The following is a 19,054-nucleotide window of genomic DNA, read 5'->3' as shown; positions in this document are numbered from 1 at the left end:
CCTTTGGTTTGAATTGCAGTTGATTGACTTAAAAGTAAAACTAGGTAACTCTCCTAAATACCACCTGTGCCACTGATACAGTGGTTCATGGGACATTTATTTGTTAGCTACTCTCCCTTAGGACAGAGTTTACAGGTTCTGCACAGTAGGGACTTCTCAGAGGTTGGAGACGTGATCCTAGGGCCCAGTTTACAGAGTTTTAGGAACAAAAAGTGGAGTAAGGAATATAAGAAAGGAAAGAGATGGTCTTTTGATTTAGAGGAACTTGAGTGCTAGGAGTCAAGATCAAGAGATAAAAGGCACACCTTGCACTCATGCCTCATATCTTCAGCAACAGAGGCCCATGAGTGGCTTGCCTCCTGTCCCTTGGCTTCCTTAGCAAGAGAAAAGATCAGCCCCTGGCAAGCCTCCCTCCACCACTGACCCCCACCATCTTTGGGGGCTACCACAGTGCCTCCCGGGGGTCCTCTCCACAGCAGCACCATGGCCACTTAGAGTACAAAGGTGTGCTGGGGCCAGGGCCAGGGCTACCTTTGGGTAATGGCAGATGGGAGAGGGAACAGCTATCTGGGGCTGAGCACTACTTAGCAAGAGACTTGCTGCTAAACTGGTGTGGTGACCAACAGGAGATAAGCACAACTCAGACCAAAGTCACCCTAATGCCCTGATGACTGTCAGGATGGGTGCTGAAAGGCAGTGATATAGGTTTGCACCCCAAATCCCCTGTGCATCTTGCTGGTTCTGTTCCCAAAATGTGTCAGGGATGGGTAAAACCCAGGGCAACTCCACGTTTGTCCTGGAAAGCTCTTCCATGCCCTTCCCCTGCTTCTGGCAGGGTCTTCCTAAAACTCATCACCCAGGTCAACACTCGTCTCTCCTGGCTGCGGTGTTCGTGGCAGGCGAAACTCAGCCTCATAGTGACATCTAGTGAGGAGAGCCCTAGTGGCATCAGGCACCCGTGCAAGGTGCCTCGTCTCCCGCTGTCATTTGTCCCCCGGATTTCAGGAGACAGAGGCAGGGCAGAAGACATGGGCCTGGAAACAGCAGTCTGGCCTGCAGATGTCTCATGTCACAGCGTATGGGTGTCTGCCTCTGCACCCCAAGAGAGTGAGAGCGCCCCAAGTACCTGCCAGTGGAGTCTCAGTGCTTTCTAAGATAGTGTTTTGTACACTGTGCTGAGGAGAGATGGATGAAAAGGAAGGAAAAAGGGGAGGAGAGGAGAGGAGAGGAGAGGAGAGGAGAGGAGAGGAGAGGAGAGGAGAGGAGAGGAGAGGAGAGGAGGAGGAGAGGAGAGGAGAGGAGAGGAGAGGAGAGGAGAGGAGAGGAGAGGAGAGGAGAGGAGAGGAGAGGAGAGGAGAGGAGAGGAGAGGAGAGGAGAGGAGAGGAGAGGAGAGGAGAGGAGAGGAGAGGAGAGGAGAGGAGAGGAGAGGAGAGGAGAGGAGAGGAGAGGAGAGGAGAGGAGAGGAGAGGAGAGGAGAGGAGAGGAGAGGAGAGGAGAGGAGAGGAGAGGAGAGGAGAGGAGAGGAGAGGAGAGGAGAGGAGGAGAGGAGAGGAGAGGAGAGGAGAGGCTCATCTGCTGAGAGTCAAGAATAAATAGTAAAAAGTCAGGTTGAACTGTCAACCCTCCAACAGCCTCAGTAATTGTGGATCCTGTTTGGAGAAGCAAAAGCAGTAAAAGAGACTGCAGTCAAGGAAGCAGGGAATAAACAAGGAAAGTCAAAATACAGCTATTAGAGAGCAAAGGAAAGACAGGGGGCAAAAAGGACAGAGAAAAAATTACAAAAGCAGAGTGCAAAGAGAGAGGCCTGACACTGCACCGACAAATGCAGCATGCCAGCCATTGGACAGAATATATTCCCTTGATCTGAAAAGCCTCACAAATTATTCTGTGCAGTTCTGAGCAATTCTGAAAAAAAAAAAAAAAAACAGAAATTAGGAACCCACAGTGCGTATTGCGGCTATAAACACCCAGCCCTTCAAATCTGAAGGTCCTGAGGAACAGGAGGGGAGACGTTCCACCTTTAGCAACTGAAGCAGGGACATGCAGGATGCAGCTGCAGGCACGGGAAGATGGGGCTGTTCCAGCAGAGGACAGAGCAGGCAGGAGCAGCAGGCAATGCTGCCCCAGCTCCCCTGGCTCTGCTCTGCACCAGGCAGCACAGACATCCTCTAACAAGGCCTGCCTAAGGCAGCAAAACCCGTGATGGTCCCAGCCCACCTCCTGTCTGTCTCCAAACCCTTAATAATTGATGACAAGCATAACTAGTTAAACTTTGCTGCATTCTGAGCCAGCTCTGGGGCTTGTAAACGTTTTAAGGAGCAGAAAGGCTGGGAACAAAACACAGCCTTCCACCTCATTGTCACTGCTTTGAAAGCAGCCATGTTCAGCAACCATTGACATTCCCCAGTTTCACATCTATGCAGCATGAGGACACACAAGCTGTCAGCTCTAATGCAACCTCTTCTCTGTGTATTTCCAAGCTCTTCACATGAGAAATCATTAATTCCACTGTAACCGGCATGAAATACATCCTTCTTTGAAGAAACAAGTATTTATTTCCTCAAAGGCCACAATATTTCCAGAGCAGAGAAATACTGCCTTTTTACAAATCCCTCTAGTTAAAGAACGTTATATACTGAACCTTGCCCCAAAGTCCTCATTTCAGTTTCTGTCCATTTCCTCTGTATTCAGTGGGGAAATTTTGGGGTCTGAATTTCTCAGATTGTGGCATGGAAGACCTGTATTTCTGACTAAAACACAAAAGAAAGCCACAAAACAGGAAAGAAACAATGTAAGGGAGGAATAAAGGGTAAATGGAATGCCAAAAGTGAAATAACAGAAGGCCAAGTGTCAACCAGGGAGGTCAGTCTGCAATTTAAAAGAGAAAGATCAATTCTAGAAGCCTAAAAGGAAAAAAAGAGAAGCAAGAAAATAAAAAACTAAAGTCAGCAAGTAACGGTCCAGTGGCTTGAAGCTGATTTAAAAGTAAAACAAAGGTCCAGGTAAACTTGGAGGTTCAGATGCTGATGTAAGTCTTGTCAAACCCACACTAACTGTAAGTTCCAAAATAACACAGGAAGACGCCCTGCAAGAGTCTCTAAAGACTTCCATGAAACAGCTCTAAACTTCTGACCCAGCAGTGCCAGTGACCCAAACCCACAAAAATTAACAAGTCAGGTCCCAAATAAGCAGAATAGGGGCCTAAATCTCTCAAGTTTTCAGTAGTTCCTGAAGTGTACGTGTGGCAATAAGTGTTGCCCCCAATTTACTCACCTTTCTACAATGCTTTGCCTTCACCCTGAAAATCTACAAAGCAAACTCGTTCTCCCTCCAAGCCCTGCTTTTGCTCCTGCCTGTGTCTGCCATCTGTTACACCTGCTCTCCAGCATTTAGCAGTTCCTGGTCCATAGCTCCCCTATATTTTGTTCACTCAGGCCCATCCCTGCTCCAAAGGATCTTTATCATGTTCTCAGAGAAAAAGAAAAGCAACTACAGCAGGATATGTTTTGGTCTTTCAAATTGAGGGAAACAGTGGCAGTGAGGTCTGCCACTTTCTCCCAGAGCCAACGCTGCAGGAATTAAATAAGTGGGGAGAGTAGGAGGAAGAAACCACTCCCATGGCCCACAGAAGGAACAGAGAAAAGTCAGTCACTCTGAGGCCTGAGATCCTTCTACTCCTTCATCCTTTTGGCAGTTAAGGATAGCAGTGGGAAACAGAGAAAGAAATTGTTCCCCTCCAGCTGCAGCACTGCTTTGCCTGTTCCACTCTAGGAGGTATGCAAGACCAGCAGATGCTTTCTGAAGAGAATTTTACCTTCAAGGAAAAATAGAAACTGTGAGGGCATTGGACTTTCAAGCATTTTTGTGGGTCTGGATGCTCAAACCCATTTTTCTGGCCGCAAAAGCTTCATGATACCAACTCTGTATTATATGTAAATTATTACTAGAAAAGTGCTTTCTTCTGGTATTCTGAGCCCTGGAGAAGGGTTTGTTTGGGTTCTTTTTCCAAATACAACATTTGTTGTACCTAAAAATATTTCTTCTATCTACAAAATGTGCTCTTACAGTACCAGCAGAGCTACTGTACTGATGCTTGTTCTCTTCCCACTTGGAGGGAAAAAAACCCAACAGGTAGAGGACAAGGATGTTGAGAGTTGCTTAATCTTTGTGTTTCCTTATCTCCTCTGTATAGGAAGTCTTGTTCAGGGGCAGAGTTCATTTCTTGCTACAGCATCTTGTACAGTGGGAAGCTGATTTAATCTTAACCTGCTCCAACATTATCCACAGATCCTGTGCAAGGCAGAGCCAAATTCTTGGTGAACCGGAACAGGTCACTGAAAAGTGAATGGAAGAGGTAGATGTTTGCAATGAATTAAAAACAAAAACAAACAAACAAACAAAACACCAAAAACAGAACAAAGAAAAAAAACTAACAAACAAACAAAAACAGAATAAAATACTTTCTGTCAGTCTAAAATAACTAGATACTTATGCATTCAAAAGTATTAATCAAAGCCCAGCCCTTGTTCAAATTCAGTAGGCTGGACAGTTAAATTGCTTTTCAAAGACATGTCACACTGTTAAAGGACAAAAGTTCCTATGCACTTGAGGTACAGGGCAGGCAGTGATCCATGGCTCTTTGTAGGAATGATGACCACAGCACAAACTGCTTCAGGTTGGAAAACAGAGCTAAATATTAATGGCAGCAGCGCTGGGTATTACTGTTCAAGAGAAAATAGAGAATATGGAAAGTGGTAGGATTGGACAGCTGCTTAAAGTAAAGCACATTCCATAATCCAAATGTGAAGAAACATGCTGAGGTGAAAGCCTGCCATAAAACAGCTTGCAAATCAGTCTGATTCATTTTGGAAGAGACAATACAGACATATGTGTCAGTGTGGACCATACCAAGAGTTCAGACATCAGGATCCCATTCCCCAAAATCACGGCTTGGTTTTTTTTAAAAAACCCTAAATTAAACAAATGCTTGTGACTGTTATATTTTACTTCTAATGCTGCCCTTAGCTTCTGTTTTTTCACATCCTTCACAACACTCCTTCAGAGTGAGCCCCTGAATCCAGAAGCTGGAACATAAAGTAAGAGCAAAGAGACAGCTACTATGAATTGCCACAGACAGCAGTATGATTAGACATGAATATCAGGTATCTCTTTGTTAGCATGTAATACAGAATAATAGAGTGGAACAAGCTAAATCAGATGTCTTCCAAAGCCCAGAATAATAGGGAAATAACAGTTGCTCCAAAATGAACCAGGAATTTTATCTGCATATTCAAGCAGAAAAAATTACCATTTTTCAATGCCATAAGAAAACAAGCAGAAAGTGAACTGATAATATTCACATATAGAAATTACTTAAAACTCCAACTGATCTGTAGGCTGGGTTATTTAGTAATTGAAAAGCCAGCTACCCACTGAGGCATGAGATTTAAAGCTATAAAACATGAACATTAGCATCAGGAAGTATTAAGTTAGGGGCTGTTGGCTGGAGACCGAAATGACACAAACTCACTGAGTTTTCAACAAACAGCATGTTTTATTGTTCTTCCTTATACAGGGAGTTCAAAACTCCTGGATCTAGACAATGGATTGGTCTGAGTTTTAACCCTGCCCAGCTCCCTGGCCAATGATATATCTGCATTTAGGGGTGGAAGGGATTGGTTGAGGTCTCTGTGTCCAAATTCATCTCATTATTTTTCACTTAGGGACTTGATTTATTTTTAGGCTCGTCAAGTTTGGGGGTCTCATATGGCCAAACTTATCTGTCCAGCCACAGACTAGTGCACTCCACTAGGGAGCTTTCAAAAACAGCTTAAATCTCAAAAAGAAAGGCATTCTCAATCAAAAATGCAGCACCTGTGGTTTTTGCCATCTAGATTATTCAGGCTCTAAGATAGTGATTTATTTGGATGTTATACATTTAAATGAAGACCATATGGCATTCATTTTGTCACCAAAGTGCTTCAAAGAGCTAACTGAACTGATTTTTGAGGGATTCCAAAGTGATGAAATTTTAATTTTATTCATATTGGATGAAATTTTAATTTGAATAGAGGCTTTAAAACAGTACAATGAAATACTGGGGGTTTTGTTTTGTGGGTTTTTTTGTTTGGTTGGTTGGTTGGTTTTTTACTGACATAGACAAAGTCTCATAACATTAACTTTTTTAATAGAACATACTAGCCTGGAAAAGATATTTGTAGGGTCTGCTCAGCTGCTTTCAACAGTGACTGAGTAAAAGAAAGGTATAGATAGATGTATATATCATGATGACACAAAGAGCATATCACCACTGAGCGACTGATAAAGCCATGAAAGCTTGTGTAAAGAAAAATACAGCATTTCATATGCTGTGCTCAGCAGAAAGCAGATTTATCAGAAGCAGGTAGTTGACTTAATCTAAGGTCAGCAGAGGTTATTTTACAGTTTACAACATGGGGAAGACATTATGTAATCCAAATGCCCACATTCTACAGCTATAGTAGAAGTAACATATACTATACAGACAAAAACCAGTTCATATTAAGAGATTCTTTTACATTCCTAATATAAGCCAACAAATTTATCTTGTTTAGCAGTGCAAGGAAAATATGTGAGTATAATTCTCTATTAAGGTCAAAGAGCAAAGGAAGACTCTGCACCTCTGTCTCCAGGAGTGTGGCAAGTGTTGGTTGTACTAGAGTCACCTGGCAGAAAAACAGGACAAATGCTGTAATTGCCTCATCTGGTAAGGCCAAGCACCAAAATGCAGTCAGGAGACACAGCAATGCTCATGCCCGAGAAAAGCTGCCAGATCCCGTTGAAAGGAGACAAAGAAATGTAATGCATTAATAATAGGTACATCATTTCACAGCGTTCAAAAACCCACAGCCTAGGTTAGACCATGATCTTCAACAACAGACCCAAATCTGGGGAATACGTCAAACCATAAAGTGTACATCCATCTAACTTCTTGGTGAACTAACCAGTTTCAAGAGCCTGACCAGACTCTGAGGCAGGAGACTGTGAATGCAGTTAAAGAACGTCCCTTGCCTTCCCTCTTCAGCAAAGTGACCCCTGTGTGCTCATTAAATTTTATTCTGCAGGTAATTGCTGACTAAAATCACAGCAGGTCTGCATGCAGCCTTGTTGGTCAAAGGAGGAGTTGCCTGTATTATGGGTCCTTGCTACTGAAAGTGTTTAATAAGAAGAGAGTCAGATTTTCTGAGACACCTACATAACTAAGAGCATTATTAATTGGCACAACAGAAATGGAAATGAGATGGAAATGGTTTACTTTTAAGGTAGGAAAGGGGATATGTCCCATGGACATATAAATCACTGCAGCTTCTATCACACTAATTTGTTAAACATGTTTTGCAGCGTTAGTAACAAAAGATGATTTTGCATCAGATGCCTGCATAAGGCATTTATGAGGTTGCACTGTTCTGGCAAAAAGCATATGTAACAAAGTATTAGGTGTTCCTAATAAATGATACAAATATAGTGTTTAATCAGGAGGATAAGCTGTCCTGAATATACTGTGCGATATGAAACCACAAACAGCTTACACAGAACCTATAAATTGTATTTTAGGGGTTAAAGGAAGTATTTGACTGATTAAGTATTTTTGAAAATACACAGCATTGGCAGCTATCATTTATCTCTGTCTGACCAAGATGAAGATTATATGAATATACAAGCAGTTACAACTTTTCGGCTGACTATAATATTCTTTATTGCTTTCTTCAATTTCAGCAATAGGCTGTTAAGTCATTGCTTGTTCAGCTTCTTCACAAAGCTACAATAATGTCTTTGTAGCTTTGTGAGTCTTTACACAACTGGAAGGACAAGTCTGGCAGCAAATAAGAGCTGAGCAGGTTCAATTTTCCACCAGCTACTAACAGTAAACAAGAAAATAGAGAAGTGTTCTGCGTCACATATCCGGTGACTGTCCCTCCAAATCAATTTTAAAATTTAGCTCATTAAAGGGAAAACTAAGAGTGAGAAGTGACATGCTGAACTGGCCATAAATGGTTAATGTTCCCCAGTTCTGAAGCCAGGACCAGGCACCACATAAGTCCTGTCCATAAAAATGTATTAGCAGCATTAGCAGAAACTGACACAGGATGCTGCTATCCATCCAGGGAGGGATTCAGAAGAGAAGGAACAATAAAAGACAGGCATTGAGGTGACACCTGCAGGGGCTAGAGAACAATTTACAGAGAACAACTGTCTTTTACTACACAGAGGTTTAACTGGCATTGGTCCCTGCTACAGATCATTACTATGAGAAACAATCAGAGCCATTTGTATCCCTTTCTCCCTGCAGGACATGCCTAAGTGAGAACAAACCTCTTTCCTCCTCCAGTGTCAGCTTGGTACCGGCAGCACTGGCTATAATTGAATAAGCTTTATTCAAATGATAGCTAAATTTAGCAGACATTAGCATGAGGGATGAAAACTAGAGAAGAAAGCTTTAAACAAATAGACTAAAGTAACCCTGAATAATAGACGCAATTTAGGGCAGAGTCAACCTCTCTGCCTGATGAGCCTAGCACAGTTAAATCTGGATTTTGGGGCCTTGCTGAGAGAAAACATGACACCACCCCCTTTCCTCTTGGCCCGTGATGGCAGGACCCCTTGTGTTTTCCACAAAATCAGATTCATTATCCAGTGTGCAACAAGCCAACAATTACACACTTATGAGAGACTTGAGTACTTATTTCAGAGTTGTGTAAGCCCGGGTGCTCAGTGACATTCCCTAAACCAAGCACACCCACCAGACTTTCCACACCATCATTTCTACATTGAAATTCAGGGACTGTAACTTTCCAATTGCAGCCCCTGTGTTGTGATGAGTTAGCAGGAGTAATTACATAACCCAAATAAATTTCTATGTAGGCTCAGGGGAAGGGCCTTCCCCTCGGCAGGAGTCTTTTTGACCTTTAGGCATGACTTTTAGTATTATAGAGAACATACATGGACCTTGAGTATTTTGCCAAGTTAGCAAGGTACACATAGACATACATCAACATCTTGATTTACTACATCCTTAAATGTTACTTCTGGGATATGGCTGAGTAAGGAATGATAACTGTTATCTGTTTTATTGACACAGAACATCTTGACTTACTAACTCCTTAAAGTTTGTTAGTTCCTGGATGTCCTTGACTAAAGGATGCTGGCTGCTGCCTGTTGCACCGATTAAGTCTTTTTTCTTCCTGATTAGCATTGTGAGAAAACAGTGTTCACTCCTCTGTGAGACATTAATTTTAAGGAATTAAGGATTTTAGCTAAACTAGATATTGCTGAGGTAAGATAGATAAACTTCCCTTTGTTAACAGAAGCTGAATTTAAGGGACTGATAAATCAAGAGTCCTGTCAACTTTTGTTTGTGTTTTCTGACTAATCAATACACTCCAAGAATACAATATAATCATAAATCAGATAGTTTTGAGAAAACAGGATTCAGTTGTCACGCAACACTGAAAGGTTAAAAAGTCAAAGCGAGGAAGACCCATCTTACTTCATCATTTTGAGACCCCGCCCCATAAGAAGGACCACCGACCCATTTCAAAAAACAAACTACCCATGCTTAATTGCTTTTTGGCTAATTACGATACAAAGTGGGGAATGGGATGGACCAGAGTCATGAATATGCATTTGTGTTTTGGGTATTCAACATTTTTGTACATAAAAAGACCCTGTGATCATCTGTAAATTGTGGTGTGTATTTGGGAGCTATCCCACACGCTGCCCGGCGTAATAAACAGACACTTTCTAACTTCAAACTGTTAGAGAGTCTTGGTCCGTCATAGTTGGATATTGGTATTAGATCAATATCCATATTTTTTTAATAAATGACTCTGCATTCCTTCTTCAGCAAGTATTCATCTGACGCATGGACAGCAGCGGGACAGAAATCTCTTTTTGCATTTAGTTTAGCTAGCTGAGGCAGAGAAGCTTCCTGCGCTGTTTTGGGGTTTTTTTGTTTTTTTCCCCTTTTCCTTGGGGCTGTTTAAAGCTGCTCTGGACTGAAGGACCCAGAGGAGCCCCAAGAGCTGGCACCTTCAGCCCACCGGGGCCTGGACTCCGCAGGGCTGTGATTTGTTAAAAAAAATATGGATATTGATCTAATACCGATATCCAACTATGACGGACCAAGACTCTCTAACAGTTTGAAGTTAGAAAGTGTATGTTTATTACGACGCCGGGCAGCGTGCGGGATAGCTCCCGAATACACACGTGCCATTCACAGATGATCACAGGGTCTTTTTATGTACAAAAGTGTTGAATACCCAAAACACAAATGCATATTCATAACTCTGGTCCATCCCATTCCCCGCTTTGTATGGTAATTAGCCAAAAAGCAATTAAGCATGCGTAGTTTGTTCTTTGAAATGGGTTGGTGGTCCTTCTTATGGGGTGGGGTCTCAAAATGATGGAGTAAGATGCGTCTTCCTCGCCTTGACTTTTTAACCTTTTAGTGTTGGTGACACCTGGATCCTGTTTTCTCAAGACTATCTGATTTATGATCACATTGTGTTCTTGGAGTCTATTGATTAAGTTGACAGGTCTCCTGATTTATCAGTTCCTTAAATCCGGCTTATGTTAAAAAAAGGGACGTTTACCTCAACAATGTCTAGTTAGTAAAGGGAAGTCTACGTCAGCAATATCTAGTTTAACTAAAGTCCTTAATTCTTCAAAATTAATATCTAAGCTGAGTAAGGGACTGATGGAGTGGAGCTACACCCACAGCAAGGACTGCCTTAATTTACCATCTCACTCCAGAACGAGAGGCTTTATTGTTTCCTATTATTCATCCTTTGTGCTTGTGGGCACTTTGTTGAATAAATAATTTTAGTAGGGTCACTGCATTTGGCCAGCTCTCAACCCACTACAAAAACATTCAAAGAGCTTGCATAAAAGAACATCCTGATTTAAAGAGAACTTTGATATTCACATAATCTAGCCCCAGTGTCTGCCAAATCAGGGTCACCCAGAGCAGATGACACAGGAGCACGTCCAGATGACTTTGAATGTCTCCAGAGACGGAGACTCCACGACCTCCGTGGGCAGCCTGTTCCAGCGCTTTGCCGCCTTAAACGCCAAGTTCTGCCTCGTTTTGAGGTGACAATTCCTCTGTTTTACCTCACGGCCGCTGCTGTGCGTGCTGTGGCCGGGGAGAACCGGCAGCAGCCCGTCCTCAAGGCTGCGGGGCCCGGTTTGCGGGGCCCGGTTTGCGGGGCCCGGTTTGCGGGGCCCGGTTTGCGGGGCCCGGTTTGCCGCCCCTCAGGGACGCGCGTGCCCGCCGGGCCTCGGGGGGGCGCTGTGGGGCCGGGGGGGAGCGCGCCGCCGCCATGTTGGGAGCGCGCCGCCGCCATGTTGGGAGCGCGCCGCCGCCATGTCGGGAGCGCGCCGCCGCCATGTCGGGAGCGCGCCGCCGCCATGTCGGCATCGCTGCTGCGCCGCGGCCTGGAGCTGCTGGAGCCGCCGGGTGAGGCCGCGGGGCCGCGATGTGCGGGCGGGCACAGTGGGGCTCCCCGGTACGGCTGCAGTCACTCCGTCCCTCTTCCCGTTGCAGGCCGGGCGAAGGTACCGCCGGGACTCCAGCGAGGCCGGGCCGGCCTCAGGGCGGCGGGCGCGGCGAGGCGGAGGAAGAGGGCACCGGAGCCCGGCAGGAACAAGGCCACGGTCAAGGGCAGAGTCGTGAAGTCGGCAATAGGTGAGTCCCGACCCCTCCAGAGCCCTCGCACCGAGGATTGCTGTGTCCGTCCCGTCCCGTTCTCCTCTTGGTGTCGCTCACTTAAACACGGCCTCGTTTGTGGGCGCCCCCCCATCTCTGAGCTGTAGCGGTGCCTTTTCCCCGGGGCTTTGCTGATGCTCCTATGATTTTCCTTGTGAGCTGCCTGGATGAGCAGCTGATGCGTTTTGTTCTTTTTTGCTTTGCCCCAGAGGAGTACCGTAAGAAGAAGCCTGTGAATCACTTGAGAGAAAACCTGCAGTACATGTTAAAGGGGCGACTTGTTGCTGACAAAGCCGTCACAGAACAAGTAAGAGTGTAATTTCTGTCGGGGGACATCTGTTTCCACTGAGGAGCACAAGTGAATGGGAATCATCCCTGATCTTCCAGATTTATACCTTGCACAAGAGAGTCAAGTTTCTGTCTACAGATAGCCTTGAGGAATTTCTGTGTGCCCTGGCAAAATTACTTACTAAGCTTTAAACTGTTGTTGATATGTTGCTCCCTGTGATGTTTAGTGATACTAGTCAAAATCAAAGAATCGTAGAATGGTTTGGGTGGGAAGGGACCTTAAAAGAGCATTCCCTTCAAATCATCCTGCCATAGGAAGGAATGCCACCCACTACACCAGGTTCATCAAAATATCCTGACAGCTGTTGGCTTTTCTTAATTACCAAAGATGTTTCATAGTTTCAGCTGGCAGAGATGCCCTGGTTCAGACGTTCTCCTTACTGTAGCTCAAACTGGCCTTCTCTGTAGCTGGAGGCTGATTAACGAGGAACCAGATGTGCTGCTGGCTTATGTAATAGGAATTACTCAGTCTCTTAAATGCTGTTTCTCATAACTTGAGAATTTCTTGAATGGTCTTCCCCAAAATGTAGTCTCACGCCAGGATTTGAAGAGAAGAATAGCTGACATTGCTAGAATCTTGTGCTATTTTTATGAAATACAGGCTGTTAACTTACATAAACAAAGTGGTTTAGGCCAGTGTTTCTCAGGCTGGAGATTGTGACAGGAGGTGACAGTGTATTAGAAAATGCAGAGGGAATTCCAGCAGCTTGTTGGTTTTTTGGTTTGTGTCATGGAGAGAGGGGATAAAAACAAAAGTCATAGTTTCAGAAAGTTCTGGAATGAAATCAATGTTCTTATCTCTGTGACAATTACTAGAAAATAGTTTAAATATTTGATTCCAAATAACAAGTTGGTATCTGCTGTTGTCCCAATGACCTGCTTTGGTTAACATCGGTGGTTTGCTTCTCAATTTTCTTTGGAGGAACTCTGGAAGATAAGCAGGGGTTTTGTAGAACAGCAGGGATGCTGCAGGCGAGCTTGAAAATCGCTGTTTTGTGCTTTAGTCTGGATAACAATGACTGTTTTTTCCATTTCTGTATTGTCTGAAGGTTCTTGCTCAGAACAGAGGCAGGAAGTCCAAAGACCAGCCTCCAGAGAAGACAGAAAAGAAGAAGCCCGAAGGCACTGTGTTTACTGAGGAAGACTTCCGTAAATTTGAGAGGGAATACTTTGGGGTCCCATAAACGTCATGACAGGGATTTTTGCAGCTCCCGTCTTTCTGCAGCTTCTCCAGTTTGGCTCACAGGCCCGGGCGTTTCCTTGGCGTGTTTGAGATGGCATGTGGGATGTGCCTCTGTGTGGGACTGGCAGAGCAGCTCTGCATCTGGGCAGATCTTGTTGCTGGCCAGCTAAAGCCACAGAGGTGCTCTTGGCTCTGAGGTGTGTTGTCCTTATAATTAACTAACTTCCTGAAGCCAGCATGTCTTGCATTCTTGGTGTAGAAGGGTGGACCAAGCCAAATAAAAACCTTTTTTTTCCCCTTCCTCAGAATATAAGGCACCTGGTACCAGTGTTACTTGTCAGGGAGCATTGAAAGTACTGTATCTGAATGGAGAAATGTTTTGGACCAGCATTATGAAGGGAAGGATGCTTTGAAAGACTGTTAAACTTGAGTAACCCTGGAGTTTGGGTTTTTTATTACAGCCCCTGTCAGGTCTGTCAGTCATTGCAAAAACTTTTTATATGTCATTTGATTAAATAATTGTTGCAGATGCTATCTCTGTGCCTCTGTAGTAGTGATTATTATGACAGGTGATGAAGATGAACCATGTCACTGCTATGATCCAAGCATTCCTCTCTTTAGGATGACTCAGTTGTGTGAATGGCCTCTCCAATTATTGTTAACACATATATTAAATCATCTCTCTGACATGCTTAGGCCTTCAAAAAGTGCAGGTTGGAATGGAGGTGACTCCTCAATTTTGACTACTCATAATCTTCCTTCTTTCCAAGGAAGAGCTCTCACATGGAGAAAATTGTCCTTTGAATCTTTATAGCAGTGTCCCACCAGAGATTTAGCCATGCCAGCAGGGCACCAGTGCTGAGTGTTGCTGGGTCCTGTAGCCAAGAGGGCTTGTGACACAGATGTTAGTCTTGGCATCAGATTAAAATCCGAGTCTTAGCTTGTGGTGCTGGCTTGAAGGGAAGTTGTTTTCTCCAAGACTGCCACAAAGTTCCCAGCTGTAACAAACAGAAGGCCCAGCAGGTGGAAGTGTTGTTCCAGAAACTTCCTGACTAAACCACTCAGTGTTCTGGGAAGGTCTGCCACTGTCTTTTCCTGCCCCTTACCTAAGAACATGGGAAATGTGTTCCCTTGGGGGGGGGGGGGGGAAATAAAAGAGGTAAGGAGAAGGACTAATGCCAAACTTTGGTTAAGTTCAGGGGTTGATTACAAGGAGCCTGTCTGACCTGAGCAGCAGCTACTTGATGCCAGCCCAGGCAGGAATTCACTTATCCTTTCCCTGCCCTCTGATTATAGTTCCTGGTGCTGTCTTCACAAGTCTGTGCCTCCTCTGTTGAGTTCTTTTCCTCTTGTCTGCATAGGAGGAAAAGCCACTTGGATGTATGAGATCCAGAGAGGGGAAATAAATAGTGAAGGTACTGAAGTGTACGTACTGGAAATTGGGTAACAGCACGTGGGAGGGGATTTCTTGTAATAGGATCAGGTTCAACTATCTGCAGCCAAAAGCGGTAAATAGAGAACAGTTCAGAGAACAGTTCCCTTTTTGTTTGTTTGTTCTTGCTTCCAAAAAGTAAAAAACGTAAAAAAAGAAAAAAAGAAAAGTTTATTAAAAGAATGGAAGAACTATTGTTTGAAAAAATAGGTGAGCAAAATGTATATTTAGTACATGTCTCCCTAAAACTTCTGAACTCTGTGCCTGCTGCAGTGCGTGTGAATTGGCTTAACACAAGCAGCTCTGTGTGGAGCTATCATGAGGATAATTAACTCTGTGAAAAAGCTGGCTGTGTCACAACTGGACTGAATGAGGTAGATTTCTGGGGTATTATTTTGTTTTAAACCTTTGTCTTCAGTATTTGGCATTTCCCATGACCCTACAGAAGTCCTTCATGTCCTCTGCTGCTCCTCCCCTACCCATTCCTCCTACACACCCTTGTTTCTGTGGTTGTTCAGTTCCTGGGCCCTTCTCCCACAGGCTAAGGGAAGCAAAGCCATCCTTCCTTGCTCCAGAAAAGGGCAGGAGGGTAGTGCAGTTCACTCTCTTTGTACAAAACCCTGCCCGTTTGTTTGCAAATGTAAGCAACAGGAAAGCTCTTGTTTCAAAGTTAATGAGGAACTTAAAAGTGAAGCCCAGAGCAGTTCTCCACATGGATAATAACAGCCAGACTAGTGGAGTTTCAAAAGTGGGTGGCAGCTCTCATTACTGGCTGGAAAAACTATTCAGGCAAGCACAAGTTATCAACACACTTCTTGAGACATTATGTTTGTCAAGGAAGGTGAAGCTACCTGACAGACTGAATTTTGCCATTTGAAACTAAACCTGATTGTAGAGTCAACAGCATCCTTCAATAAATTAAACTATTTTGTGTGAGAAAGGAAAAAGAAGCAGCAGTGAATGGTGGCTCTAGAGATACCATTTTCAAGGGCAAAGATCTAACACGCAGCCTTGACTTTCCACCTCTATCAGGGTATGAGCTCTTAGGAAAGAAAAGCACTGCCACCTGAATACTGGGTAGATAAGGACAGGTGGTGCCCCACGAGGGCAATGTCTTCAAAGGAGAGGGAAGAACAGGTACCAGCCTGTTGCACGTGCCTAGTGTTAAGCTAAAGCCAAGCACCTTCTCATACTCCCAGCTGTCTGTCTAGCCATGCCCAGAGGATGCCAGCTGGGACCCTGGGAGATCCCTGTAAGTGTTTTGAGGCCAGGCAGGATGGGGCTTCGAGCAACCTGCTCTAGATGAAGGTGTCCCTGGCCAGGAGGGTTGGAATGAGATGATCTCCAAGGTCCCTTCCAACCCAAACCATTCTATGATTCTGTGACTTCGCTGCCTGCTGGAGGGGACAAGAAGAGGTTACGGAAGCAGCAGCTGCTGTAACTTTTCCTAGTTGGCCTCCAAGCTGTTTCCCACGCTGGAAGCTGACAGGCTGTGGGCCACAACAACCTTTAGACCTGCTGGACAGCATTTTTTTCCTGCACATCTGTGAGTGGCAGCACAGGGACGTGTCCCCGTGCTGCTGGGCCGACGCCGTGTGCTCACTGAGCTCATCAGGCTGCTGGCTCCCTTCCCAGCTCTGCAACACCAGCTGAGCATCCTGCAGCAGAAAATAGGTAGCTGAGCTGGAGAATGGTGAGGGTGCCATCTTACAGGGCATCTCCACCCACATGCAGCAGGGAGTCAGAACGGGTGGCAGTAGCAGCAGCTTTAATATGAATAAAAGCTCTGGAGTGTTATTAGTGTGGTAGAACCTTTCCAGGGAAACTGTTCAAAATAGTTCCCGGGTGCTCAGCCTTGAGCTAGCTTAGTGTGAATAAGATTCATCAAGCCTCTTAGTGGCCTATTGCTCCCTTGTTATGTGAATGGAAAGCAAAAAAAGGAAATTTGTTCCAGTGGGTACAAACTAATGTAAGCTCATACAGCCTCTGCTGTATGAGTAAGTCTTCACTTCTTACCACAGAAAGCAACAACAGCTACTACCTGCACTGTGTGCATGTCAGAGAGGGGATGACTGCAAAAGTAAACCAAGAAAACATGTTTGTTCAGGACACCAACTTGCCTATGAAATGACTTAGCAGTAACCAACCTGGCTGCCAATGAACTTGCTTAGGCAGATGATATTGAAAACACTAAAAAAGCTGTAGGAGAAAATCAAGAGCTAGGGTTAGGGTCCTAAAAACCTTAGCCAATCTTACCCTCTGGTGTTTCTTTCCATGACTGCCTTACATTTCAGTCTTGCTGATGATCAACACAGCATCAGCATCTACAGAACTTAGAGGCTCCTGAATGCCTCAGGAAGGGGACTGATTATTGTAAAAAGAGTGCAGAGCAGCAAGGCCCTGACTAACTCAGAAAACTTACAGCGAAAGGAAGTTCCTCATTTTGAGACAAAAAGACCTATAAATTCAAGTCGAAATGAGAAGTGTGAAAGAAGGCAGACTGCCTAATGTCTGCTTACAGCTTAAAATGTGGAACTCCAGCCAAGGCAGGGTGAAAGGTTGGTAGGTTGGAGAGGGATTAAAGGTTTGCATGTCTATCTGTAGTTATGTTAAATAGGATTAAACAGAGACAACCACTAACTGGTGGGGGCAGGGGACACAAAAAGCATGAAGTTTGCTCTGCAGCTGTCTAAGGGTTACACACCTTTTTCTGAAGGAATAAGCTGTTGGCAGGGCTAAGCAGTAACGTAGCAAAGCTGGTCTGTACTGAGCTGCACCGTTTGCATACCAGCAAGATGATTTGTCTCCTTCAATGGGAGCCAAAGACTAGGGTTCTTTCTCCACCAGCCTGCACACTGCAATGGAGATGCAGAGGAGTTTCAGGATTAGGAGATTCTCTGCCCTATATAAATTAAACTAATGCATCTGCTGCACCCGGGACTTGCTCCTGCCACCTTAAAAGGGAGTGTGTGTGCAAAAGAGGAAGAGAACAGCTGAAGGAGAAATAAGAAGGTGCTGGCCATCTCTTGGAGAGCGTGCACCTCTGTAACAGGGAAACTGGAGCTTCTGGGCGCAGCCAGCTTCCTTCATTTGGTGACTTCATTCACTTATGACACTGCATGAGTGCACTGAAAATAATGCAAAGGCAGCATACCTGGGATATCTGAGCAGCCAAAATACTATTGCCTAGGTCAGGGGACTGAATTCTTCTGTTAATTCACAGGGCCTGAAGCATTTCAACTGGAAAGTTGAAAACTGGCCCAGCAAGGGATGCTCATGGTAAGACCCTAAGATGGCCTTTGCACTGGAAATGAAGTGTAACAGGAGTGGCAAGCCGGTGAATACAGCAGGACAGAGGAAGGTAGGATATCCCTAGAAGCTACTTGGACCATACTAAGAAAAAATTAATATGCACAAAATGGAAATTATGCCTAAAGGAAGGACAATAGAGATCCTGTTTGTTTTTTATGGGTTTGTTTAGGGTTTGGGTTTTTTTTTAAGGCCTAGGTCTATGGGAAGATAAAGAAAACTGGTATTCTTCTGGCCAAAAATGTATAGATTTCCCACTCCTCAAAAAAGATGATGGACTACCACTGTGTGAAATTGTTTGCATCAAAATAAGCCACATTTTCTTTCTATGTAGTCTAGCTTGGGAGCACTGGAGGAGCATTTATCTCCCAAAGGACAGCCTGTCCTTGCAGCTATTTCTGGGCTTTCTGCCAGGGCAAAAGCTATTTGAAAGATTTTATCATCGTTCCTTCTTCATTCCCCAAACTGCAGCTGTGTATTTATTTTTGTAAGCGTGCTGCAAAGGTGCATCTGATTCTCCACACAGGCATGTGAAGAAGTTGTCAGCAGTGATGGTTTCCCCTTTTCCTTTTGAAAGAGAAGGGCATGCACCTGGGTTTCTCTAAAGGCAGGGTGAAGTGGAAGGCAGTTATAAATATTGTGATAACAGCAGAAACAAGCTTGTGAGAAGAGGCTTTGTGAGCAGTGAACTGTAAGAGGTTGTTTGGTTATGTGGGGGAATATTGGACTCCTATTTACCATGAAGCACAAAATTGGCTGAGGGATCAGAGCCTGAGGGTAATGCACGCTGTGCGTGTGAAGTCTACTTCACTGCCCTTAATTCAGAGGAGAAATAACTGAGACAGAAATCCCATCAGCTGTGCCAACTTCAGATTCAAATAGCTTTTATATAACGCAGATTGGGGGAATTCTACTGTTTCCAAGGATGTAGAAGAACTAGGTTCCTCCAGGGATAGGTAAAGCCTGCATTTCATGTGCTACAATCTAATTCTGGACATGGTATCATGGTCTATGCAAGCTGCAGGGAATCAGTTG

At 44.4% G+C, this 19,054-nt stretch overlaps 2 protein-coding genes across 2 annotated transcripts in view; both read left to right on the top strand.

Annotated features, from left to right (window-relative positions):
- Positions 1–19,054, top strand: part of RPL3 (ribosomal protein L3) — a 234,604-nt gene that overhangs the window by 90,325 nt on the left and 125,225 nt on the right. The gene's annotated exons all lie outside the window — the stretch shown is intronic.
- RPS19BP1 (ribosomal protein S19 binding protein 1) lies at positions 11,438–13,812 on the top strand. The gene is made up of 4 exons (XM_066320039.1): positions 11,438–11,498; positions 11,586–11,726; positions 11,957–12,054; positions 13,145–13,812. Exons 1-4 carry the CDS (start codon positions 11,450–11,452, stop codon positions 13,277–13,279), a joined length of 423 nt encoding a protein of 140 aa, XP_066176136.1. The 5' UTR covers positions 11,438–11,449; the 3' UTR covers positions 13,280–13,812.

Source organism: Sylvia atricapilla, chromosome 5 (genome assembly GCF_009819655.1).
Source record: "Sylvia atricapilla isolate bSylAtr1 chromosome 5, bSylAtr1.pri, whole genome shotgun sequence".
NCBI lineage: Eukaryota > Metazoa > Chordata > Aves > Passeriformes > Sylviidae > Sylvia > Sylvia atricapilla.
This window is presented reverse-complemented; position numbering and strand designations above follow the sequence as displayed.